Source organism: Falco biarmicus, chromosome 4 (genome assembly GCF_023638135.1).
Source record: "Falco biarmicus isolate bFalBia1 chromosome 4, bFalBia1.pri, whole genome shotgun sequence".
Taxonomy (NCBI): Eukaryota; Metazoa; Chordata; class Aves; order Falconiformes; family Falconidae; genus Falco; species Falco biarmicus.
Genome location: NC_079291.1, coordinates 81,503,814 through 81,529,158, shown reverse-complemented (window position 1 = coordinate 81,529,158; position 25,345 = coordinate 81,503,814). Strand labels below are relative to the sequence as shown.

At 48.1% G+C, this 25,345-nt stretch overlaps 1 protein-coding gene across 1 annotated transcript in view; it reads left to right on the top strand.

Moving 5' to 3' along the window:
- The window catches only part of ADAP1 (ArfGAP with dual PH domains 1), a 62,723-nt gene that overhangs the window by 16,252 nt on the left and 21,126 nt on the right, over nt 1-25,345 (top strand). Inside the window, exon 4 of the mRNA XM_056334760.1 lies at nt 7,007-7,089. Coding sequence (XP_056190735.1) covers nt 7,007-7,089 — 83 coding nt within the window. The remainder of the gene's footprint in view (nt 1-7,006; nt 7,090-25,345) is intronic.

Here is a 25,345-nt window from a genome sequence, read left to right as displayed (position 1 = left end):
TCTTTCTCTGGTTGGAGGCTCTATGCTTTCCAACAGGCGCATGCTAAACAGGAGCAGGGGAGTGCTGCTTTTTCGAGGGGTATGTATTTAGCTCTCTCCCTGCCTCGCTGCAGTCCAGTTGCTGCAATAGCATGAGTCGTTCCCGGCTTGCAGCCCTGGGTAGCGTCGCGATGGGTGACACCTCCATCCAGCGCTGGCACCGTGCCGTTGTGTGCCAACCCACGTTCTGCAGCATCGAGAGGTTTGGATGCTTCTAATTAGGACAAGTTGTGCTGGCCGGCTGCGGCAGCTGGGCAGGCTTTGTGGGAGCTGCCCTCAGACTTGGCACAGCAGGATGCGAATGTACGAGCCCTAATAAAGACAGGCTGTTTGTTCATTTGAAGCTTCTTGATTTGAGAGTGCTACTTTGGTTGCTTGAAGAACGGCAAAGTTCAGAGCGAGAGGGAAGAAATGCTGCAGTGCCAGCTTGTCCTTTTTTCATCTTGCTTATGAGGTTGTGTTTGACTCCTTGGGAAATACGTGGTGTTTGCCTGCTGCATCTGGCTTCTGCATCCTCCAGAAATGCCAGTGTGGCTTCCTGGCTTGGCAAAGGCTGGAGAAGTTGGAGGGGTGGTCTGGAATTGCCCAGGGAAAATTTACCAGCTGTTCATAGGCAAAACCCCCCACCCAATTAAAAAAAAAAATAATAAAATCCCTTTGGTCTTCTCTCATCTTCTGTCTGCCAGCACCTTGGCCCGTGCATCAGGAGCAGTGAGCAGTGCAGCCACCTTCTGTACCACTGGGGAGTCCCTGAGGCTGAAACAAGTCCCAGACTCAGGGATGTTCCTACACCACTGCAGTGTTGGCCCAGAGGGCCTTGGGTGAGGAACTTAAACCACAGAAACTCCCTCTGGATGGTCATGAGTGGTCACGGCCCAGCTTTGTACACCGCAGCAGCAGAGCGAGAGCTGTAAAACAGTCCTTTCTGGGGCAGACACACTGCAACCACATGGTTGAGTTTTGAGTCACCAGTGAGCAACAGGGTAACATCATTTTTGAGTAAAAGCAAAGGAAAAAGGCTTTGTTCAGACATATGCTTGGCTGAAAATTGACACAAGGTGGAGGCAAACTCTTATGGGGCTTTTGCAGTACTGGAGGTACATCTGTGTCCCTGCCCAGTACTTAACGTCATTTTCTCTTGCCTTTTTGCTTGATTTCGGAACGCAGAGCATCATTCTGCGGAACTGTGTGCATGGCTCTGCTCCTCCCTCCGTGCTTGGATAAGCAGGAGCTGCATCTGCTCCTTAGGCAGAACGCTTATATTCTGACTGCCAGTAGATTTGAGTACCTTGGTAGGAAAAAATGGGGCAGAATGAAATGGTATGAGTTGTACTGGGTGGCTGTCTGATCTGGAATGTGATGAGACGTCAGTCAGAGAGAGGATGTACGCCAGTGAGGCTCACATCTTGAGGAGTCATCTATACAGTTATCTGGAAAAGAACAGTTATTAGCAGAAGTGGCTTGTATTACGGTACGATTAAAATGTGCACAGAGAAAAATGCTAAGTAAATCCCTGGAATTTTTTTTTTTCTTACTTAAAGTTTGGCTCATTTGGTAGAGGAGCTACCAAGCTCACCACCTCAGCCTGGTGTCTGAAGGTCAGCCTGGCCCCCTCCCCTTCCATGCACAGGGCATGATGATGGTCAAGGATAAAAAGTTCTCACTTGGTCTTCTCTTCCTCTGTCACCTCTTTTTTTTTGATGGTACTTTATAGATAAACTGCTTTAACGCTTAATGGCCAGAAGGATAAAGTTGAGTGTTTTGCTCAGGCTCTTGCTTATTATTAAGGGTCTTCAGATTTAACATCCGTGGCTTTCAAAAGTGACTGGTGTCTCAGATGAAAAGCTTCAGGTGCTGCAGCGTGGCCTCTCGGAGTGGCTACTCATCAGTTCCCAAGTGGTGGAGCCTCCTGTGGCAGCTCAAACTGGGCACTCAGGTTTGGAAAGTCTCTGCCTGAGCATCGCCCTGCCATCGGCCAAGTACCCAAGACCTGCCCGCTCCTTCGGTCCCAACTGCCTGTGGTGCCTTCCCTGCTTCTCATTCGTTTTCTCTTTGTTGTTAGCTTGTAAGCCTGTTAATTTATGTTGATTCCTTCAATTTCCAAAGGAAATTGCTGCAAGGTTAAGATAGTACCATCCCAGCACTGCTTCCTACATGTTTTTAATCTGTGTTTAACCATTCTGAAAAATAGCGTTGTGGTGAACTGGACCGTGCATGTAAAACAACCAAACGAAAAAGGAACCAGTTCGCATTTTAATTGAGCGTGTTATGATTTTGCATACTGAAATTCAGTTTTAACTTCTTCACATCCATAATGCAAAATTCGGATGCCTCTGTAGTAAAAACCCCAGGTTTTTTGCTTTTCTCCAGAAGTTTGCTGTTGGCCATGGGTCTTGTGGGGGTTGGATGGCACATGGCTCCAGGGGCTCTGCAAGCCAGGGTAATGCACACAGCACCTAGAAGAAGCTCCACAGCTGTCCCGTACCTCCACAAAGCCGTTTAAAAGCAAGTCCTCACAGCGAGGACTTACCAGATAGGAAAAGATGTGGAGGCAGAGTGTGAAGCTAGACAGGCTTTTAGTCTATGCTGCAGTGGCTCTCCTTGCAGTCTGAGCAAAAATTTGGACTCGGACTTAAAATTTCATTAAAACACTTGTTTGACAGAAACTTGGCGTAGCTGTGTCCACAGAGCTGCCTGTGGAAAGCAGATTGTTTTTTTTTTTTCTGGAAAAACCTCTGACAAATTCCAGAAGCTACAAATGTGGGGTTTGGAAACGGCATTCCTGGATGACATTCGTTTCTTTTGTCTTTGTTGGACTTGATGGTGGCTCAGAAAGATGCAATCAGGGGGTGGTAGCGGATGGTGTTTGATGTCTTTTGGGCCACTTTCACCTCTGGCTGGGGCGTTCTGTCTGTAGTATGTCTCCAAAAGCCATAGCAGCCTTGTGGTGTCTGTGGTGCGTGCACCATAGTGCGTCCCAGGAAAGCCAGCCCAGGTGAGGGTCTTAGTCTCCAATTCTTTGTCACCCATAATTTTGGCTGGCCAGCACTCCTCCGCGGAGCGCAATGAATCCATGTGGCCACAGTTTGATATTAAACTTCTTGAACAGCTTTTCTCATGGTGTTTGTTGCTGCAGGCTTTGAGTATGTGGGACAAAGATAAATCTGCTCTGTGGGCTGTTTCCGAGACCACCTTGGCTGGCCCTTTGGCAGAGCGCTGGTGTTCATGGGGGTGGCCAAGCGAGGAAATGAGAGTTGGAGCTCTTGGTGTTGGTGGTGCTTTGTCAGCCTCTAGACCTGCTGCCCCCCCCAGTGCAGCCCAGTCCTGTTCCATTCGGGGGACAAATTTTCCCTTATTCTGTTGGAAATGGGGTTTTCCCTCAGGGTTTTTGTTTTTGGTGGTTGTTTCTTTTTTTCCCTTTGCTCCCAAGTTTTTATCTTGGTAATTACAAAGACCTTTCTGTTCTAATTGCCAAAAATGACACATTCCCTGTAACCAGCAGCTTGCCAGACTTTAGGTGGGCTGTTAAAGCTTTTGGAGTTGATCCCGAAAGCTGTGCATCTCTGCAGTTTAGGAATGGTGCACTTAATATTTTCCTAACAAACACGAATGGTGCGTTTGATACTTTATCCCATCACCAGAAATGCAATAAAATACCACAAGGCTGTTGCTATGTAGTCCTTTCAGAACTCCTGTTGAAATCAAAGGTGGGGTTTGGATGGAGGGTCCTGTATTCGTCATAGGATGGCCACCTCGGGTTATTTACGTACATATTCACCTCAGGAAAAATGCATTTCAGCAAAAACACAGCAGCAGATGTTTAAAAGGCCCTGAAGGCATACTTAAAATGAAATGGAGATCAGGTCTGAAGTCCACAGAAAATGGTGGAAAGGCCTGTATGGCTTGAGGGACCTCTGGATGATCCCTGCCCTCTGATTGCTCTCAGATTCCATAGGTAACAGGGCAAATTCCTGCTCCTGTTTAAAGTCATCCGAGCTGTGCCAGTCAAACCAGGGTTTAATGCCAGACTCAAAAGCAGCTCTTTATGGCAGGATTGCCTCCCGTCCATGAGACTGAGTGTGGTCAAGTCCCTGCTTGACTTCTCTGCTGTATTGCAGAGAGATGCTGAACTCCTCGCTGTCCTCATTGGGGATTTTTGTTTCAATTTCTTTTGCTGAAGTAGTTCTGCTTTCTATAAATAACCCCCGGAGCACAAACTGCAGCTACTGGCCTTGCACTGAGTTGTCCTAGCCATGGGCTGCTCTTGGTCTGTCTTGGTTTGGGGGAAATTACTACTGGAAAAGCTTGGCTTTGTGATGATGAAGGAAGGGGAAGAACACGTGAGCTGTTAGAAAGTGCTTGCTGGGGGCTGGGAACGTGGCGCGTCTGGAGCCCTGTCAGCTGTGGGAGTTGCCATCAAAGCCACTCGTGTTCTGGCCCAAATTCTGGGAGAGGTTATGGAGAGCATTTTGCAGCTTCTTGGGGATACCCCTTTGGGCGAGGTGCCTCCCGACTGCCCCGTTAGCACTTTCTTTGCACAGAAGCTGTAAAGATACTGAGCCACTGCTGCTGACAGCGTCCCGGGAAATCAGTCATTGCCACGCGGTGTTCCCTAAGGCGTGAGACCAGCAGAGTGTATCTGCTGTACTATCTGCATTATACAGCAGAGTGTTTTCCCACTGCTGCGCATGAACCTTAATTTATACTGTATTTAAACATTCGTGCTGGAAGGCTGAGTCTCGGAGACTCGGAACAGCTGCAGCTCCTGCTGAATCCACTGAAGTCAGCTGGAGCCGAGGGTAGTGTGAATTTTCTTCCCTCTAGTTAATTCCCTAATTGTCTTGTTGGAAAGGTCCAAGTTTGGCTACAGTGATAACAAGCTGTCTGCAACAGCTGGGCTGGAAAAATTGCAAGAAGGGTAACAAATCTGAAGTATTTGCGTTAATTTCATGATTAAATTCTGGTAGCTTTGTTGATGAGCGGCAGAAGTATAGAAACAGGCAATTAAGTGCTACCTTTTGGGTTATCAGTCTTCCGTGTTTGCAGGCTGCTGTGTTATGGATATCAGATCCAGAAGGAGCATCCCGCTCAACCCAGAAGAGCCCCCTTGCACACAAAATGCATCTGAACCTCCAGTGATGAGCTGAAGATGGGTTGTACCCAAACCAGAGCGTAGCGCAGGGTGACAACAGAAGGGATTTGGGTGTTCATCTTAAGAGTTCACAGTCAAACTTGCAGATGTGTGTGTAACAACTAAAGATCAGCCATGAAAACAGGAACAGAAGGGGGAAAGGCAGAGCTGGTGCATTATTTCTGCTACAGCAGAAGCTCACAGTTGAGTTTTGGGTGCGGGGAAGCTGCGGTGCTCCCCAAGCCTCGCGGGAGGAGGCTGGTGCCCCAACCAAGGAGATGAAACAATGGCTGGGACAAAATAGATGTAATTATTTCCTCCTTTACTGCCAGGAAGCTGATTACAGCCACAGTTCTCATTGAATAATGTCTTGCAGATTCAATGAATGTGTTTGCTGTACCGGCAGATGAATTTTCATCAGCGATGTTAGTACGCTTATCTTCTTCCAGCATTTCTGGAATGTGTCTGCTGAAAAGATAGCATTAAACTTGCATAGTCAGTAAAAAAGAAAAGGTAATTAAGCATATCAACAGTTTTAATTGGTGGAGAGGCTGGTGTGTTGGAGCGTGATGGGTTTTACGGAGCATGCCCAGTGCTGGGGGATCTTTTACTCTCATCAGTGCAGGCCACTTTGAAATGCCTGCTGCAGGGCTGGAATGACACATGCCTTTACTTCTGCGTGTGGTTGCTGCCTGCTTGGGCTATTTGAGGTTCTAAGGCAATTAAGAACTAAGTGCAGTTAAAAATGGTTCGAAGCAATTTCGAGCACATTCTAGATCTGAACACCTTCATTAGTTCCAGCACTTCAGGTAAAAATAGCAAAAAAAAATTATTTGTCATCTTTGGGATATTTTTTCCTTTTTGCAAGTTAAGGTCTCGGGGTATAAATCATAGGTATCATTTTCAGCATGTAACGTAAAGGCCTTTGTAATAGGCATGTTTTTTGCCACGCACCGTGGATTTCTTCCTCAGGCTTTACGGGTTTGGAGGAGCTGTGCCAGGCGGGTTCTCACCACCCTCTGCTGTTTGGGCTCCCTGTTCCACGGGGCTCAGCCTTCGTCTCCTTGCCCAGCCACGTTCTCCTGCTCTTTTTGAGGCTTTTTCACACCCCAGTTCCTTCCAAGAGGTTGGCTGGGGCCTGGGATATGACTGTCCTATGTCCCTGTGGAGGTCACCTCTCCCTTCGGTTCCTGTTGTTCCTGGGAGGCATGTGACACCCTGCAGCGAGCTCCACGGTCACCGGAGCACGCCGGTTACCCACCCTTGGGCTGGGCTTCCCCTCCTCATCACAAGTAAAATTTTAACCTCTCATATCACAGTTTTGTTTTTAAAACAGCTGCCCACGCGTGGCAAGGAGACAGTATCTCTGCAGCTTTGCCTGCTAGAAGGCCATGGTGTGCATGCATGGACCGGGCATTCCCAATTTCTGCTCCCGCAGTGATAGCTTCAGGGCAAGGATTTTTCTTTTATATGTAGTTTGTTGGGTTTTTTTCATTTACTGATCTCATTTACTGAAGAATGCAGCCTGAGGGAAATTTGGTTTAAAATTGTTCATAAAGTGAGGCTGATTGGGTGGGTGGGAATGGGGCTATTCTGCTAAATCTGTAAATTTGATTTAATAAGTTTCCAGTAAGACTGTATGCAGAAGGAGATGATTTATTGCTGTCTAACAGTAAACAGAAGAAACCCGTGACTCCGGACTGTACAATGCAATTTTTGGATGGCTTTTAAATCTCACTTGTGTTTGGTTTGAAGAATTAATGATTTTGGATTCTTCCGTAGTGTATCTTGGACCATGTTTCCTTTTCTCTGTTGTTTTTTTTTTTTTCTTTCCAGACTGCTGCGGGAACAGTGGATCAGAGCCAAATACGAACGAAAAGAGTTCATTCACAGCGAGAAGCAGGAGCCTTATTCTGCAGGTAGTGAAAGACTCTCTTGGCAGATAAGTTTTTTGATGTCCAGCACCTTCCTTTTTTTTTTGCCTCTGTTTATATGTTCTTTATAGTGATTACTGCTTGTATGTCGTAAGTAGGAGGAGAAAGTGTGGCCTTTTGGGAAAGATCCCTCCTGATGTTCCCTGTATTTTGTTGGGAATATTGGGAATTTTAATACCCGATGGAAATAAATGGGTTATCAAAGAGTCTTTCTGTTGACTTCCATGGGCTGTTCACCAACAGCAAGTCGGATAAAGTACCAGCAAGTTCATTTCTGGTAGCAGGAGGCACAAAGCTGGGTGGGAACGGAGATACAGGTGTTTTTCTCACCGAGGTGAACTTGGCTTTGGCGCGGGGCAGGAGGATTGTTAGCATGGTTTGGTTATCGGTGGATGGGTGCACCCCGCTCTTCCCAAATCCCTCGGACTGTCTTTCCACCAGATGTCAAGCGTCATCAGTAGGAACAGGTCTCCTTGTGGTACAATGAATGGGCAGTGTTTTGCAATTGCAAAGACACAGCACGTGTGACAGAGCTTGTTTCAGGCCTCCCAGCACGATGGGCAGAGCGGCGGTGGCCTTGCAAGGGGGTGGGTTGCGGAGCAGTGGGTCGGGTGATTTTCTTGCAGAAGAGCAGGATCTGAAGAGAAGATGCAGGGCTTGGCCGTGTCTGACATGGCTGCACCGGTGTAAGGACCAGCATGCAAGTGCATGAAATTAGCTGGTTGTTTCTTTGCTATATGTAAGTGGCATTTAATTTATTTTGCATATTAAGTAGTTGACACCAGCTATGTGCTTTGATGACTCTGGGATAATTTTATTAGCAAAGACCATGTTACATATTAAAGGTTAAAATATTATTTTCGTGCTGCTTCTCAAGACTAATGATAAGCAGGTAGCTCCAGCAGTTTGCTTTTATTAAAACCACAATTAAAATCTTATGTTGTATATTCTCAATTAATGTTTAGAGCATTTCTGCTCTGCCATGTTGTGTACATGAGGCATGCACATAGTGTGTGGGGAATCCGTATTCATATATAGTACATTGTGCACTTTTTTATTTTAGATTTTCAAAGTGGTCTGCTGGAGTTGGACACATTCTATTAACAATAAATAGTTTGATTTCTTAGATAATTTTGGGATATATCTGGCAATGTGTGTATAATGTTCACCCAGGAATAATGCTTCCAATTTGTACCATGCAACTTCTAGTTATAAAAGCTGAGATTCACCTAGGCACTTCAGACAAATGCCTGATTTTAAGCACATGATTAGTCCTTTCGACTCCCCAGAAGAGCGTGTACCTGGTTAAAGTGAAGTAGGTGCTTCAGTGCTGCGTGGGCAGAAGGGAAGCGTGTTCTGAGCTTTCTGAAAGATATTATGGGAAGAGTTCAAATGGAGTTTATTTTAGCAACGTATTTTGTAGGTGTTCTTTGGTGGTGTGGCTGCATAATATTCAACTGCATGGTGAAGCGATAGGGATTTCTCCTCTCTCTTTGAAGTTCAAAAGCCATGAAGTGCAGAAGAGAAGAGGGTGAGCCATTTAAAATGAACAGTGCTCTCGGGAGGAGGAGGGGAAGGGAATGCAGGCTGGTGGGCATCATGTAGGTTGCATGTCAGTGCTTTTAGGTTGTACATTGTTGTTGAGAATTGTACTGTCATTAAAATCCAGCACAGGAGCCGTGGAAATGACCTGTGCAATTGGGATGTCACTTGTTGCTTCTTCTGGACAGTAAATTCAAAGGGGAGCTTTGGCCAGGTGACTCCTCCTTAGGATAGCCAGGTTGGTGTTACAACAAAACAAAGCTGGGGACACACACCAAACTTCCAGTGCCAGCTTTTCCCTTCTGCTGAAGTGTAACAGCCCCCAGGTGTAGCTCATGCCATTACTTCACCCCGTGCCAAATGGTGCTCCTTCTTCTGGACCGCGTGATGTGACTGGGTTGGTGATGCTTTTTTCAGCTCTTGGGCTGTTGGGCCGGCAGTGGGTTGTTTCCCAGGGCTGTGGCTTGAGAAGGGAGCCCAGGGAAAACCCTGTGTCCTGTAGGGAAGCAGTATGATGGAGATCATAGAGTCATTTAGATTGAAAAAGACCCTTAAGGTCATCGACCCAAACGTTAACCTAACATCACCGAGTCTGCTACTAAACCACGTCTCTGACAGAGATGTTCCTGTGTGCGTTGGGACGGTTCTCATATTGCTGGGGTGAAATGGGGCTGTTTCATCATTGTCTCATACGCAGTGCTGGACCACCAGTTTGCCCAGCTGGTAGTTGCCAGTGCCATCAAAGCTGATCTGAGCTGCGCTGTCCATGAGCCCTCCGAGACAGGCTGGAGCCTGGTGCTTGCAGAAGCAGCTCAGCCCCACCACGTGTCCCGGCTCTGCCCTTCTCACCCTTGCTGGGGTCAGTACAGCTTCGTGGCTGCAGCAGCGGCTTGGGGGTGCACCCTGCCGAGGGGTGACCCCCTGTGCCTAACTGTGCCAGGCTCAGGGGAACTGCAGAGGGTCGTGGCCGTTATTTTCCACCCATAACCTCCTGAACTGCCTGTGAATGCACTGAGGTGGGACTGACACAAGGACGCCCTCCTGCCCATCTCATGTCCATTGTGTCTCACTTGAATGTATGTATATCTCTCTTTCTTTCTAATGCTGTTTTATACCATTTTTTCCTCGCCGTTCTGAATTCCCTGGAGGGGTGTTAAGATTACCAGTTTCTGAGCATGAAACATTTTGTTGCTAATAGAGACATTGGTTTCCATTTTCTCGTGTTTGTTGGAAGATTTAATTCCATTTTCCAATCCCAGGGGCAATTTTGCATTCTGATATTTGTTCAATAATTGCATAAAAAATAAGAAAATGCTATCTTTGAGTAGTTTTGAGCAACATCCTTTTCCAGGCAGCCTGATGAAACCCTGGCCAGAAATTCAGTGTCTTTCAGAAAATCCTTTGGGGAGAGGCTGTCTGGAGCCTGTAGATGCCAGGCAGAAGCTATCACAGCCAAGCTGACAGACTCAGAAGAAATGAATCTCACAACAGGAGTGTCAGATGTGCAGGTCAGAGCTGAGATAGCCACGCAGGGAAGCCTGGCAGGAGGATGCAGCAAACTCTTCAGCTGCTGGTGAAGGGTACAAGTTAGGGGTGGTGTGGGATTCAAAGGCAAGAGCTACCCAAAAGGTCTTGCATAGCCCCTGCTCCGATGGGAAATGCCTGTCTGCCTTGAGAGACAGAGAGCGAGTCGAGGCGGCGGAACCAGGATTGGGAAGCAAAGACACTGCCCGTGCAGGAATCCCCGCTGTGAGCAGGGCTGAGCACTGGAGCTGGCGAGGAGCCGTGGCTGTAGGTCCGTGGCTCTTGGTTCAGTCTCCGTCAAGTGTCCCCTCTCAGGGACGTGCTGTTCCACGTGTAGTCACAGCCACTTACCCTGGCTGGGAGATTGCAACGGAATCTTTTGTAAGGGAATTTTTAGAGAGTTTCTTGCTCCCCCAGGAAGCCTTGGTGCACAAGCCCACACGCTATTCACAGCTTTCAGCTCCTCTGCCCCCAGTTAGTTATTTGAACTCTGATGATTTCATTCTTCCAAAAAAGCCATCGTTAATGAGTATATTAGCACCATTGATTTTAGTGTGAGGAGTCAGCCTGAGTTCAGATAGTGCAAGGAGATTAGTACAACAGTGATTAAATGTTTTGGTGATCTACTGTCAGTTCTTAGATACATCCTTTTATGCATGTGAGCTCTTAATTCAGCTATAGTATGAGCGCTAAATTATTTGTTTGCCCTAGCCAGACTTTATGAAGCAAAACATTATTCACACCCCAGCAATCCTGATTAACGCCATGGTCTATGTCCCTTCCACTAGCGATATGTTTGTTGCACAGCAGCACAGAATAATACCAGTTGCAAGACCCTCACATTAATGTGTTTCAGGTTGGCTTTATCCCTTCTGATAAATGAACTGGCTAAACTACTGTCAGTGTCCAGATAATTCTCCCTTTTAATGGAGTTTAATGGGGCACGGATGCTGAATTCTCTTAGAAACAGAGGATGATTGTAACTGCCATCAAAGTCCGGATCTGGATCTCAAGGCTATTGAAAGATTTGATAATTTTTGAGAAGGTGTTTATCAATTTTACAAAGCTGGCACATTTTCCTCCACTGTTGATAGGCAGCAGCTAGGGCAATTCTTCCCAAAAGTCCTGCTGGAAGTTAATTCATTTGGGTGCTTTTGATTGCTCTTAATCTAATGGGTTTATTTTAACCAAGGGAGGTATGGAGGAAGCAAAAGGGAACAGGATTTGCAAGGCTGGAGCACTGTGATGTTATAAACTGGTTGAGGCGCAGCTGCTGTAATGCATCTCAGGCCACAGACGAGGGAATGTGGCCGAGAGAGAGCAAAAGGGAGCTGTTTGCTCCTTGAACTTTGTTTGGCTCCTGATGGACCTGTCTGGTTACTGCCAGGGTGCCAGGAGGAACTGGTGCCCTGGGATGAGCTGAAGCCCAGCCTGGGAGGGGTTGTGGGCAGGGATAACACGTCTTTGGGTTTTTGCTTTAATATTAGCAAGTGAAATGGGAGAGCTCTTCATGCCAAGCATTTAATCTCTTAATGCTTGTCAGGAAAAATGGCTTAACTTCACTGTGAGGGCTGTGGAGGCACCTGTCCGTGGGATGGATGTGGCTGATGCAGTCGCAGGGGGCTGGTGGGTATCTCCAGCAACAGACAGGGATGCCAGGCTGGGCAAAAGCAGTTGCCACCCTTTCCTTGGAAGCGTGGCCTGAGGTAGTTCAGCAATGATTTGTATGCTCTTAGACCACGGTGTGTAGGCGCTTTCCAGCAAGGTGTGGGGTAAACCGGGCACAAACAGCATCATCATCAAATGCAGCTTTCTGCAACTTCACTGTTAATGCTGCTTTCTTGTGTTTCCTATAAATAGGCCAGTAAACCCTATTACTGTTAATTTATCAAATGGTGGAAGAGCAGTCACGAGCAGGAGAAGATTCACAGCAGGGTACAGCTGCTATAAAGTGCTGCTGCCAGCTCTGCACGCTGGTACGATTCCCCTGCAGCAGGGCTGGGGAACAGCAGTTCTCCCTTGCTCATGGCAGATGCTGTTGCATGTCTTTGATGTTGAGACATTCAGTTTGTATTCAGGATGGGGATGCATCATTTACAGGGGAGAAAGATTATAGAATGGTTTGGGTTGGAAGGGACCTTAAAAAGCATCGAGTTCCAACCCCCTGCCACGGGCAGGGACACCTTCCACCAGCCCAGGGTGCTCCCAGCCCCATCCAGCCTGGCCTTGAGCACTGCCAGGGATGGGGCACCCACAGCTGCTCTGGGCAGCCTGTGCCAGTGCCTCACCACCCTCACAGTAAAGAATTTCTTCCTGATATTTAATCTAAATCTTCCCTCTTTCAGCTTAAAGCTGTCCCCCTTGTCCTAGCAGTAAAAGCCCATGTCAAAAGCCCCTCCCCAGCTTTCCTGTGGGCCCCTTTAGGCACTGGAAGCTGCTGGGAGGTCTCCCTGGAGCCTGCTCTTCTCCAGGCTGAATGATCCTGACTGTCCCAGCCTGTCCACATAGGATAATAAATGCCAACAAGCATCACTGCTTTCATTCTTCAGTCATAGGAGGCTGGAGCTCCTCAGCTGATGTAAATTGTCGTAGGTCCCATAAAAGTGGCGAAGGAATTCAGGTTTACACTAGCTGAAGTTTTAAACCCTGTGCTTGGGAGTGGAGATTGGAGGAGTCTTTGATTATTTGATTGGTAGTTCTATAGCTGGGTGGGATGGCCGGTTGTGCTGCCGAGTGTGGTGTTACTGCAGCTTCCACTGGAGCAGCTGAGAAAGCTAGAAGATACAGGCAAGATTTTGGGCATATTAGCAAAGCTGAAGATGACTGGGGCTTTAGCCTCTTCTGGTTTGTATTCCTGTATTTATAACACTATGGACTAGATCTTATAGTCATTATTCAGATGAGTTCTAGGTTTCCCCAGGTAGTTACAAAGGGTAGCAGTTGTCTGGAAGTGCCTGTTTGCTCCTACTATCTTCTGTCAGCACCCCAAAGATTACTTGGCTTATACGTTATTTTGTATTTGTCTGCAAATATGATGGCAAAATAAATTATGAGACATGAAAGAATACCCTAAAATAGTAAAATCTGTTAATATGCACTTTCCATTCCATGTGGCTCTTGCATAATTCGGGCAGCAATCTGAATTCATTTTCCCCTGCACTTGCACAATTGGAGGGAGCTGTGGCTGCAAAGCACTGGAGACATTGCACGGGACGTAAATACGTTCTTTCTCAGCGTGAGAAAGATACCCTTATTAGTTCAGTCTGACCCACGGTGATGTCATGTCGTTTATTTTGGGCCCGATCAGACAAAGCGGTGAGCAGTGCTGCAGTTGAAACCCAGTTATTTTAACTGACAGAGCTCATAGTCTGCTGTCTCTTACCCCAGTTCAGCTGCCTGGTGGGAGCTACAAGTGTCAGCCCCACACTGGCTCCGCTGTTCGGTTGTTGGTTTTTTTTTTTCACAACCTCGGAGGCAAAGCTCTGCTCTTCTGCTGTGCAGGCTGTGGAATTACAGGGCTGAGCAGCGCCTGGAGGACAGACCGGTGCTAGTGGCAACTGAAAAGGGCACAGGTTTTATTGCATGTCAGACAGCCCGTAGCACCGCGGGGGAGTCCGCCAGGCAACCAGAGCAAAGAAACAAAGTATCAGCTAGAGGGCTGCTGGTGTCCTTTGCTAAGCCCTTCATGCATGTGGTCTTTAAGGAGATGCTCATGCAGAAGGGAGCTCATGCTGCCTGAACTGTCCCGGTCCCCTTTGCAAGCACGGGAGAGCAGGTGCGGTTGCATGGTGCTGGTGCGGTGCTGGTGGCCAGGGACAGGCGGTGTCTTCTGAGCTGTGGTTACAAAAAGAGAGGATGAGAACGGAGAGGGAAGGAAGGAGATGGGAGACCGCAGGGTCACAGCTGCGCAGGACTGTGGCAAAGTGACCAGGATTTGCCCCACAAAATGCTTTGTGTCCTTTTGCATCAGAATTTTTTTGCAGGAAATGGCCAACTTCAGTGAATTCCCACCTTCAAAATACAATCAGAGCATTAACAAACTTACTACTTGCACGCTTTTCACATGTGGGTGAAGAAAAAAAGGGCGTAGAAAATTTGAGAAGGTCAAATTGCTGACATGAGAAGTGTCCAGTCTAATGGTTTTATTTTTGAATCATGGTATGTTGAGAGTTTCTGAGACGCTGACTTATTTCCGTTACGTTCTTTAATCTCTTAGAAAAAAAACCCTCTTTTCTGGCCAGCAGCACTCCCTCCTCAGTTGTTAGCAGAGCACAGCCTTGGGGGTCTGGGAAGGGGAGCTGGGGTGAGGAGAGGGCTTTGCAGGGGAGGAGGGCATGGACACAATTTAGTTTGCCTGTGTTACAGCCTGCTAGGATGGGATGTGGTCCTGAGGGTGGAACGTGCCTATCAGCCAGGGCCAGAGGCGGTGGGAGCCCCTCCCAGCACTACAAGAATGTGGTGGTGCAGGAATGTTGGGAGCGTTGGTCTTGGGAAAGGCTGGAAGCGCATCTCCCATCGCGGTCCTTGGGGATGGTGGTGCTCTGCCTGAGGAAGAGTAGGGCTTTCACATGGTGTATGTGGCGTTGCAGCTGTTAGAAGAGTTTGTGAAGCAGTCACCAGGTAAATGCTGTCCTTCGGGGGTAGCAAAGCCTGCTGCATGCCTGGTGTGGGATCCCCAGACCCTGCAAGAGGACAGGGGGGTCCTTGTTGCTGGGCTCACAGGCTCAGGAGAACAGGGCATCCTCTGGAGTCAGCATGATTTTTATGCTGCAGAGCATTGGGGATAAAGTAGTGAAAGGGAGCGATGCTGCTCAAAGGAGAGGTGTTTTCTCCAGCATCCTTTCACATACACATACCCGTGCCAATAAATCACTGCTATGCAGTACAGCCGTGTTGGGCTTGGCTGCAGCTCCCTTGCAGGGAGGGATGGTTGAAGCCAGAGAAACTGGTGCTGGTGAAAAGGCTTAAAGAAAAAGCCGTCTGCGAAGTCTTAGTTCAGGGCACTGTAGCAGTATCAAGGTCATGGCAGCAGGTTGTTCCCGGATTCCATGAGCGGTGCGAGAGGGGCAAGGGTGGGGTGGTTTTTTCCTTTTCCCTGCCCTATTTTTGCTTTGACTGGTGTAAATCTGCGTTGCTCCATCAACGCTTGGGCTGGTTTATGCTCTCTGAAAGTCTTGATGTGGGAGACTGCTCCCCCACAGTGGATCTGCTCCGTGGTTGGAGCCGTGGGCAGTAAGATGCCCTTCCCTGTGCAAGCCCTGGCACCGTCTGATGAGATGGTACCGCGGGAGCAACCTGATACAGGCAATACAAAGCTGCTGTGTGAAACCCTTTCCTTGCAGATGGGCAGAGGTGCTGTAGGTGCTTCCTATAGCATCCTTGAACTGCTGATGAGACAAGCATGTTAAGTAAAATAGTTGAATCGAAACTCTATTCTTGCAAAGGTGTTATCAGCTAAATCAAGAGCTGCTCTTAGCACTGGGGAAGGTTTGAGCCAGCTAATGTGTGTGGTCAGGACGGTAGCCAGCTGCCACCTCAGCTTCTCTCAGGCAGACCAGTGTGAAGATTATTTCATCGTTGTTTTTCCCCCAAATGGAGACCACATCCTTGGCTGATGTTCCTGTTTATATTTCCACCAACTCCAGGGGAGTTCTCCTGGCTTTTCCCAGGTGAAGACCTGCAGGTGCTCAAGGTGATGCTGTGCAAGTGCAGAGCAGGACAGCAGGACAGTTCAGTGTAAGGTAAGAGCAGGCAGGAACCAGCCCCTCAAAGAAAAAGAGGCAGTGCCCCACCTTGACGGTGGTTCTGCAAAAAACAGGGCTGAGGTTGATTTTGTAGGTGTGTAAATTATCCCACTGCTTTATAAGCAAGGGAAAGTGGAGGTTTTAGCAACTATGGGAAGCTACATCTGGCTGCAATTGTCCAAGATGCTGTGAAGCGAGAGAGGGAGATGGACAGGCAGTGCTCACATGAGCTTTGGTTCCTTAGGAAACCGAGCTCACAAGAGCAGTAAGAGAAACCACGTGGTGGAGGTGAAAGCAACCATTTCTAGGCTTAGCAGCAGCAACTCACCAGGCTTTGACCAGGCACCCGTGTGTGCTGCAGGACAGCGTGGTGGTGCAGAACAAGGTCACCTGCCCACCTCGCCCCTCGGCAGCGGTACCTGGTGAGGCACAGGGTGCACCGGTGAGAGCAGGAGCATCCCGCTGCCTCTGGGGGGTGGGGGGCATTTGGCTGGTTTGGGCTTGGCGTGTGTCTGAAATAATCTACCACTGTTCCCGTGCTGTGCCTAACACCGGTGTGGCTGCTGGTGCAAGGGCGGGCGTACCTGGCCGCAGCGCAGGGCAACGTGCCGCCTCTTATGTGACCTGACAAGGTATATAAATAGTTTAGCATTTTATTTTTTTTCCCTCTTCCTCTTCTCTCCCTTTCCCCAGTCCCTTATGAGCTTATAACATCTCCTCATGATAAAAATAGCCTTTGGTGTCAGTGTGGGGCTGAGCGGAGCTGCCACGCTCCCTGCCCTCTGTTCGGGGGGCTGCGGCACAAATGGGGGGGCAGCTCCTGTGGACATGCAGTACCAGGGCAGATCCGCTGACTAAAGCGACTGGCTTTGCAACAGCAGCTCAGATCGGTTTGTAATTGGACCTTAAGCACTTTGTCAAGAAAAATTGGTATATAATCTTGGCTACCTGTTTGGTGTTTTAAGCGGTGCAGAAATCTCTGCAGACCAGTCGCAGTGGTTTGAATGAACGTACCCAGCGCCTTCCCCCAAAACCTAGTGATGACCGTCGAGGCACTTTTGGTGAGAGCAGTGAGATTTGAAATGTCACTTCATAAACTTTGTTAGGCTCTGAATACCAGGACAAAAGATAGAGAGCCACATAATGCTGCAAAATTTTGTCGCCTTTAAAGCCCAGCCTGCATTATGTGTCTGCAGAGTGGCTAGTACCATACAAATAAGGAGTTTATTTTTCCCTTCATTCTGTTTTTTAGCTGGCACATCTCTCATAATGTCAGTGACTTGCCTCTTGATTTACACCGTATATAAAAACTTAGAAGAAGCCTAATTATAACTGGCTTTTCTGACATTTTTTGAGCTGAACTTCTGAAAATACTGGCTACATCTGTAATCTCAATCCAAAGGTCTGAGTTTTTCAGGAGTTTCTGTGAGTGTAAATCTCTATTTAACCTCAATGCACACATGGCTGATGGGCAAACAGAGCTGTCAAAAGCTTTAGCAGGCCTTGATCTTAGTCCGTAGAGAGGAATTTCCAATATAAAGAAATCAGTTAATTTATTTCTACTTATTAGCCTCAAAGAGGAGTTGCTGCTTTGCTCCGACTGCTTTTTAATGTCACTATTATCTGATGCTAGTTGTAAAATGGATTAAATCCTCTTCTGATGTTTGAAAGGCTCAAGTGTTAGAGCTGGGCTTTGCAAGAAGCTCTGGCATTTTCTGCTGCTGTCCCTCATGGATGGAAAGTGCTTGTTTTTGTGATGCAGGGCTGCAGCGTCTGTTGGGGAGATGCTGCTGTTGCAAGATCTGTAGAACATCCTGCACTGTGAGGTGCTTTTTGGTACAGCAATCTTAGCCCCTCTATCCCATCCCTGTAGGCAGATTCCTCATAGACCTAGAGATGGGAATAAAACCCAACAGCAGTGCAGCTAAAAAGCAGCAAAGATCAGGGTAGCCTGGTATTTTGTTGAAAATTCATGTGGGCTTTTGTGAAGCATATATTTGGTTGTGAAAGAGGAGATGTTTTGTGGTAGGAAGTCATAACACCAGTTCCCTGCGCTGCATGCTGGTGCTTGGTATGCACACTGGGATTGCATCACTGGTGCCTTGTGTTAAATCACTGTTTCCAGTAAATTCCCAGCAGCCGGTTCCGGTATTTGGCTGAACCAAAGCACCAAGTTCGGCTCTTACTGGATTTCAGCAAAATTGTGTTGCAAATATCCGCGCTCGATCCCGCCCTTGTCTGTAAGATCTTGGCTGCTTGGTCCCAAAGTCTGGCTGCGTTTTCGTTCTGCCCAGCTGAAACCATGAGCAATCCCTCTGCTTGGCACTGATACCCCCTTGCAGTTTGTGTTGGCACCCTGGGGGAGCTGGACATGAAGGCTGACCTCAGGAAGCAGATGGATTTATGTCTGAATGAGGAGCCCAGGGTGCAGGGACGCTGTAGCTCTTTGATACAGACCTCTGCCCCATCTCAGTGTCCCACAGTATAGAACAATCTGGCACTGAAACCTGCGGCAGGCAGGGACCGTACCAGGGAATTTGGCTTTTTGACTGAGTTTTGCAGCCTGCCGTGAGCCTGGTGCTGTGCAAGCTCTGCTGGTGCATGTCTCGTGTGGTCGTTGGAGCCATGGGCAGCACGGCCGGGAGGGATGCTAAGTGGCAGTGGGGCTCTAGCCCATTCAGAAAGGGTACAATCCTCATCACTGTTTGCCTTTCAAGGGAGCATAAGAGTGATTGTGCATTTCAAGGGTGCATAAGAGCATTATGTGCAGGTTGCATCCAGTGCTCTGGGTGCTGTACGGATGCACTGAAAAAGAAGCCCTGGTCTGGAGGGGTTATAATCAAAAAGTATTTGGCAGAGGGCTGGGTATGTGAGTGTCTGGATGGAAACTGCAAATGCTGCAGTTCTCCCGACCGAGTATCAAGGATACTGGAGGCTGATGTGTCAGGAGGGGGTTAAAGTACGAGCATCCCTCCAGCGAGCAACCTTGCCTGGCACAGAAACCTCCTCCTCCTGCTGCTGGAGCCACAGAGAGGGCTTCTGTTCTCCGGGCACTGACATCAGCTGCCGGCCGGGACGTGAGTCACGCTGGGAGCCAGGCTCTGTAGGCACTGGTTCCCAGGCACTGCCTCCCTGCACCCCAGGGCAGGCTCTCCCATGGCCAGAGCAAGCTGTTAGACATCTCACTTACTGTGGGGATGGTGCTTCTTCAGAGCACGTGTGCTGCTGGGTCCGACAGTGATTGGTGTCCCTCGCTTGGTGGGTGCAAGCCCCTGTGGCGGGGTCCTCACCAGCGCAGCTGCCCGGCATGCATCGGCAGCCGTGTTTGCAGGGCAAGGTGCGATGCCCCCGTGGGCGGGTGTGAGGTCCAGTGTCTGCACCCATATCCCAGCCCTTCTGCCTTGGCGTTTGGGTACAGAAGCAGGGGATTAAGGGTTGGAGTTCTTTGTTATTCCCCCCAAATTTTTGTCTAATGGGGAGGAAGAGTTTAAGCTGAAAGGCTCTGGGGAAAAAAAATTGAAATGGGTGAAGGAGGAAACCCTAAGGAAAAGTATGTTCAGCTGAAGCAGATTGGACACTGTTCACTGATGCGCAGCCTCCTTTTCACATCTTTTCAGTGTAATCCTGCATTTAACATTACACAGCTCCCTGTCAGGGCTTGCTCCAAGAAACCTTTCCTCATCCTCTCCCTGGAGGTTTCAGGGAAATGTAGTCGTGGCTTTAAAACAAACAACTGCTGCTTCTTCCTCGGCATGCCCTGACACCGCTGCCGTGGGAAGCGGATGGGGGGTGATGCTGTGCAGGTCACCTCTCCTGCTCTCTGCAGCCTCATCCAGAGCAGAGTAAAAACTCACGCCACAGCCTGTCTCCAGGGTGAATAAATATTGAGCCAAATTGCCTTGAAAGGAAAGGGATCCATTTGAAAAAAATCCACTAAAGAACCCACCAGAGATATAATCCCCAGCCAGACTAACGGCATCTGCTGCAGCATCAGCAGTGAGTGCAGGCAACGCAGTGGAGGAGATGGATCTTCCTGGGAAGCTGCCTGTGCCTGGAACCGCTCACCCTCGCTCCCTATAGCAACTTTGCAATACAAATGATTTAAACATCAAACATGGACGTTATTGCAGCCAAGACAAGGCACATCAAAGACCTGTTTAACAGGCTAAACCAGAGAGGAGAATGCAAGGGGAGATGCCAGTGTTTTTGTTTTATTATTATTTTTATTCCTGCAAGAGGAGCAGGCCTGTGACAGGGACCAGCACATTGCATCATTCCTGTGCCAGGATGCGCTGACGTTTTGGTAGGACAGGCATCATATGACCAGGAGCCCAAGCAGCCTTTTAGTGCCTTCCAGTAGTGTTTGGAAGTGCTGATTCAGATGGAGTGCCACCCCTCCGGAGGAGTAACACAGCCTCCTGAGGCTCCCTTAAAACCAAAGGAAGATGCTGCACCATTTCCCAGCCTTGCCAAGGAGACACCGCACAAAGTCACCGCCAGAAGGCACGGGAAAAGGCTCCAAATGTACAAGCTTTGCTTTTAGAGATAACTTTGGTGCATGTTTATTTTTTTTCTACCTCTCCGAACCACACAGCAAGAGGCCAGTGGCTGCTCTTACGCACTCCAGGAAGTGTTTGAACGTTGCAGTGACAAAGTGATGGGGCGGTGATGAATCTTGCAGAGAGCTGCTGTAGGAAGAAAAACATCTAGCAAAGAGAAATACCCTGATGTCTTCAGCTCCCCTAAAGCAGAAAAGCATTTAGGCAGCCAAAAATCATGGGCAAGGAGCTGTGGGTCTGAGCTGGAGCGGTGGAGGAGGAGGAGCAATCAGCCAAGTGAGGTGTTGGCAGCTGGCTCTGGGGAGGGGGGTAGCACCGCTGCAAGCTAAAGCTGGATGTTCACAGCTAGTTTAGGAGCCAGCTGTAATTTTAACAGCTGGTTCTGTCAAGCTGCCTTCAAAGTAGCTCTGATCCAAGCTTCTATAATTAGACAAAGAGCAGCAGCTCTCGTGTGAAGAGTAAAGCAGCAGTGATGCTTGTTGCAGGGGAAGCGGAGTGGCATGGGAGGGAGCCTTACTGAACGGGGTAACGGCTGGCCCATGGAATTTTAAATAGTTGAGGTTTGGTCTTTTTTCTGCCTCCATCTAGTCACTTCGTGCAAAATGTTTGGTTAGGTTTTTTACCCCTCAAAAAAACCCACACCTGAGAAATGGTGTTTCATTTTGCATCATCCTTAACAGAAGTGTTTACATTTGTCAACTTAAATCAAAAGTATTTCATTTGTGGTCAGTTCTATTTGCTGAACTAGTACAGGTTCTCACGAGCGAGATGGTCTGAGACCTTCCTGCTCCTGGATTCCCTTGGCAGCTGAATGTGCTGCCTGCATTTTGGGATGTGTTCTGGATGCTCCCTGGAGATGCCCTGAGCTGTGGGTGCTCCCTGGGAGAGTCAGTCTGGCTTATAAGATCAGTGTGTGAAACACCCCAATTATAATTAGCGTGAGCCGCTGCTGTCCTTGAGCTTTCCTTATTTGAGGTCAACCAACCTGAAATACAATATTGTGGTATTGCTCAGGCTGCCTGTTCCTGTAACCTTGGGTTTTTACGGTCAATAAATGGATCTGTACTAATTGGAGAGAGCTAAAGAGAGGCATCAGGCTGATTCTCTGTGTTTTTGATGACAAACATTTAGGGAAAGAATAGGGGAAGTATCCTATGTATATATATACATATACTGTGTATATACCTAAGTATAAACTATGGTTTATGAAGGTAATCCTCGGTGTCCCAGATCTCCCGGTGTTTCTCAGTGTTTTTATACTGTGCACATGCATGTTCCCTGTGTAGTGACATGGGACCAACAGGCTCGTGCATCTTCCCTCTCCTAGTGAGAAGAGAGTGACTAAGCAGCAATACAGTAACAAAGTGCATGGAAATGGTTGATTTCATGGCAACTCTCCTAGCTTAATCAAATTTCTATTAAAGAAAAATCCATTTTACATTGGAGACCTGTGCAGGGCCAGGCAGTTTCTGTCTCTCACCAGATAAAGCACATTTTTTCCAGAGTGAGGTCATGTCTTTTTCTGGACTTTGCCAAAGATGTAGTTGAGCCTTAGATCGGCCTCAACTAAGAAGTGTGAGCATTTGCTGATGCTTCTTTCTGACCAACACCAGCCCGTCTCCATCTGCATTTTCCCCCTATAGTGAGCTCACCCGAGTTTTCACCTTGAAATCTCCGATGCTTAAAAGTCTGCAGCAGAGGAGCTGTTGCACCCCACCTCTTGGATGCTTACAGTGAAATTGGACTGGGAGGTGCCTCCCCAGCTGGCTAAATAGGACTGGGTTTAAAAATATTGCTGCAGTTGAGGTGCAGACAGCAGCTACCTCGATGAGCCAGGTCCCTTTCCATAACCAGGGCAGCCCTTGCGGGAAGCAGTGATGTGGCACATCAGTAGCAACCAGTATATCCCCACCATACCTAAAAGACAAGGAGGCTGCTTAGCAGGGAGTGAGTTTCAAACTTCCACCCATTGCAGAGGCTGGAAGAAGAAATTGTAGCATAGCAAAGTCAATGGAAGTTTCGGTCAGTGATTTATTGGGGCAGTATTTAGCTTTGATTTGTATATTTACAGGAGTTCGTAAAGTGGGATTGCACTGCTCCAGGGGATGGGACGGGTGATAGTTTTAGAAAATACGAAGATGTGCAAATGTCCTTGTACAGCCTGGAGGTTGTGGCTGCGCTGCTGAATGCCCTCCCTCGGTAGCACAGCTGCCGGAGCATCCTATAGGAGCTGCTTGCTGGGACAGCTGTCGAGCCAGCAGCCAGGAGAGGGATGAGTCCTAAATTAAAACATTCTCCTTTCCCTGCATAAAGCAATAGCTTTGACTGCAAATGTGTTGAGCACTCAATAATAGACGATCAGGAGCCGTTAGCACCGCAGCAGATGTGTGCGAAGCCATTTGGATTTCTCTCCAAAGCAAACAAAGAGGAGTGTTATGTGTGTGTGAGGACGGGCTTCCATGATTTATGGTTGGATGGCAATGCTGCCTACGTGGGGGGAATGCTTTATTCTGAGATATCCCAGACAGACGGTCCTAAACCCATCTGAATTCAGTGGTGAGCTTCTCTGCTGACTTCTGTAAAGCTCTGTTGGGGGATTAAATTCAGCTCGTCCTTGCTTGGATTGATCTACGTGAGCAGCTGCCCAGGCTGAGGTTTTATTTATTGGTTGTAGGTAGGAGACCTACCTAAAACTATTGAGGCCTTGGAAGATATTTCAGCCTGATCCCACAGCTGTTCTCTGAGGCTCTGCAAGGTGCCTGTATGAAACCCAGACCTTCAGGTGGCTCCTGGTGCTTGACAGTTGTTTCAAGCGGATGCCTCGGCAGCAGGGAGGTTGGCCCATCTGCAGGACGTGTGGAGGGTGCCAAGGTCCCTCGTGCCCATCTCTGTGTCTCACCTCTGTGCTTGCTGTATAAAAGCATGTGTGGCTGTAGGTGGGTTCTCCCTCACCTCGCAGAGGTCCCGGCAGGACCAGCCCTGTGGGCAGCGCTGGGTGGGGGGCGATGTGCGCGGGACAGCAGCAGCGGTTCCTCCGGGTACCGAGTGAGAAAGCTGTGGTGCATCTTTCCGTGCAGCTGCTGGGCAAGGAACTCGTGATGGTAGCAGCCGGGATTTTTTGGACTGTGTCTTGCCCAAGGAGGATCCTGGTTTATGGTTTGGCTCTCAAAATTCAGCTTCTGAAGCGTACTGCTGTACAGATATTATTATGGCTTAGTACCATGTGCCTGTCCTTAAATGTTTTCTCGCTGGCTTTCCAGCTAAATCAGGCTTTGAGTGCATTCAGTGCTGGTGAATGGGATGAGCGTCGCACTGGGAACCTCTCGGCTTTCATCTGCCTTTTTATAACAAAAGACTGGCTTCAAAAGATCAAAACCTGAAGGTTATTTACCTGTAACTGGATTTTTTTTTTTCCTCTGAGCAGCCAGCAGCTCCCAGGTGGACATGTGGGGATGCCACTCGAAGAGGAAGCATTTGATTTCCAAGTAAAATTAGATTCCACATTCAATTCTCAGTAACACAAGCACAAGATTTCCAGTAAAGACATTTTCTGTAGCAAGGGGTTTAACATCTCCCAGCAGATACAATCGAATTGTACTGCAGCAGCCAGCTATTGTCTTATCTTTAATATGTAAACACTTTCTCAATAATTAAGTTACCGGGGAAGTTGTACTGTATTGATGGTCAATTATAAGATAAACTGATAAAAGGGAGGATGCAGCTGTGTTCTCTGCAGTGGACACCAAGCCTGATGTGCCTGCAGCTGTCAGGTGAAGGCTTGGGGACTGTATATTTTGATATTTACTCCTGATATTTGTTCCTATGCAGTATTTTGAGGGCAGGTGAGTGCTCACTGGGAGATCAAGAATCACTCTACTAAAAGGAGTTTTTTCTCTGGCCGCTGTCCTTTGCACACTGTTACCTTGCAGTCGCTTGCCCAGAGGTTGTCACGTCCTGCTGCCTCAGTTACCCACCTTTCATCCCGCTGTTGGCTTCCTCGTCCTGTTGTTGGCTTCCCCATCCCGCTGCTGGCTTCCCCGCGCTCCACGGAGGCACCTCGTCTGTTCCATTCCTGCTGCAGCCAGCCGGTGCAAGGGGCAATGCGATCCCATCTGAGATACCTCCTGGGAGTATGAGTGACTGTGTTAATGTCTTTGTCACCTGAGAGCTGTTCCGTAGGGAATCATAACATGTGATTAAAGAAACCAGTTAAAAACAGCTTAGGAAGCTGGATTAGGTACATGAATCTCTTATTATGGCTCCTTTTAGCTGACAACCCCGTGAAAGAAGGGGAGTCTGGATTACATGGCGAAACATCAGACCTGACAGGAGTGTTTTCTGGCTGTTAGGCTTAGTGGTGTCGTGTACGATTTTAATCAGATTTAAATAGTGGCAAACATCACAGGCTTAATGGATTTCGGCTTTATTATTGGGGCTTTGCTTAGAAGCAATTTGGATTTTCAGCGGTGAGCCAGCAATGCAAGTGTATTCACAATGACATTAAAAGGGACTGGAAACCCAGGGAACCGACCTTGCATTTAAATACCACATGCCTATGTGTGGCACAGACCTCATCGTCTTTCCGTCAGCCTCGGGATCTTGATGTGTTGTTAAGCTCAGCCCTGTGTTTTTTCCATACAGATGATGTATTTGGCTCCATTTCACGTACTGATCCCAGTGGCCGGGTAGCTGAACAAATGACTTTTTCCATTTCAAAGGCTGCTGAGGGAACTGGGGTGGTTTAGGCTGGAGAAAAGGGGGCTGAAGGGAGACGTTCTCACTCTCTACTACCACCTGAAAGGTAGTTGCGCCAGGTGAGGTTTAGATTGGATATTAGGAAAAATTTCTTCACCAAAAGGGCTGTCAAGCACT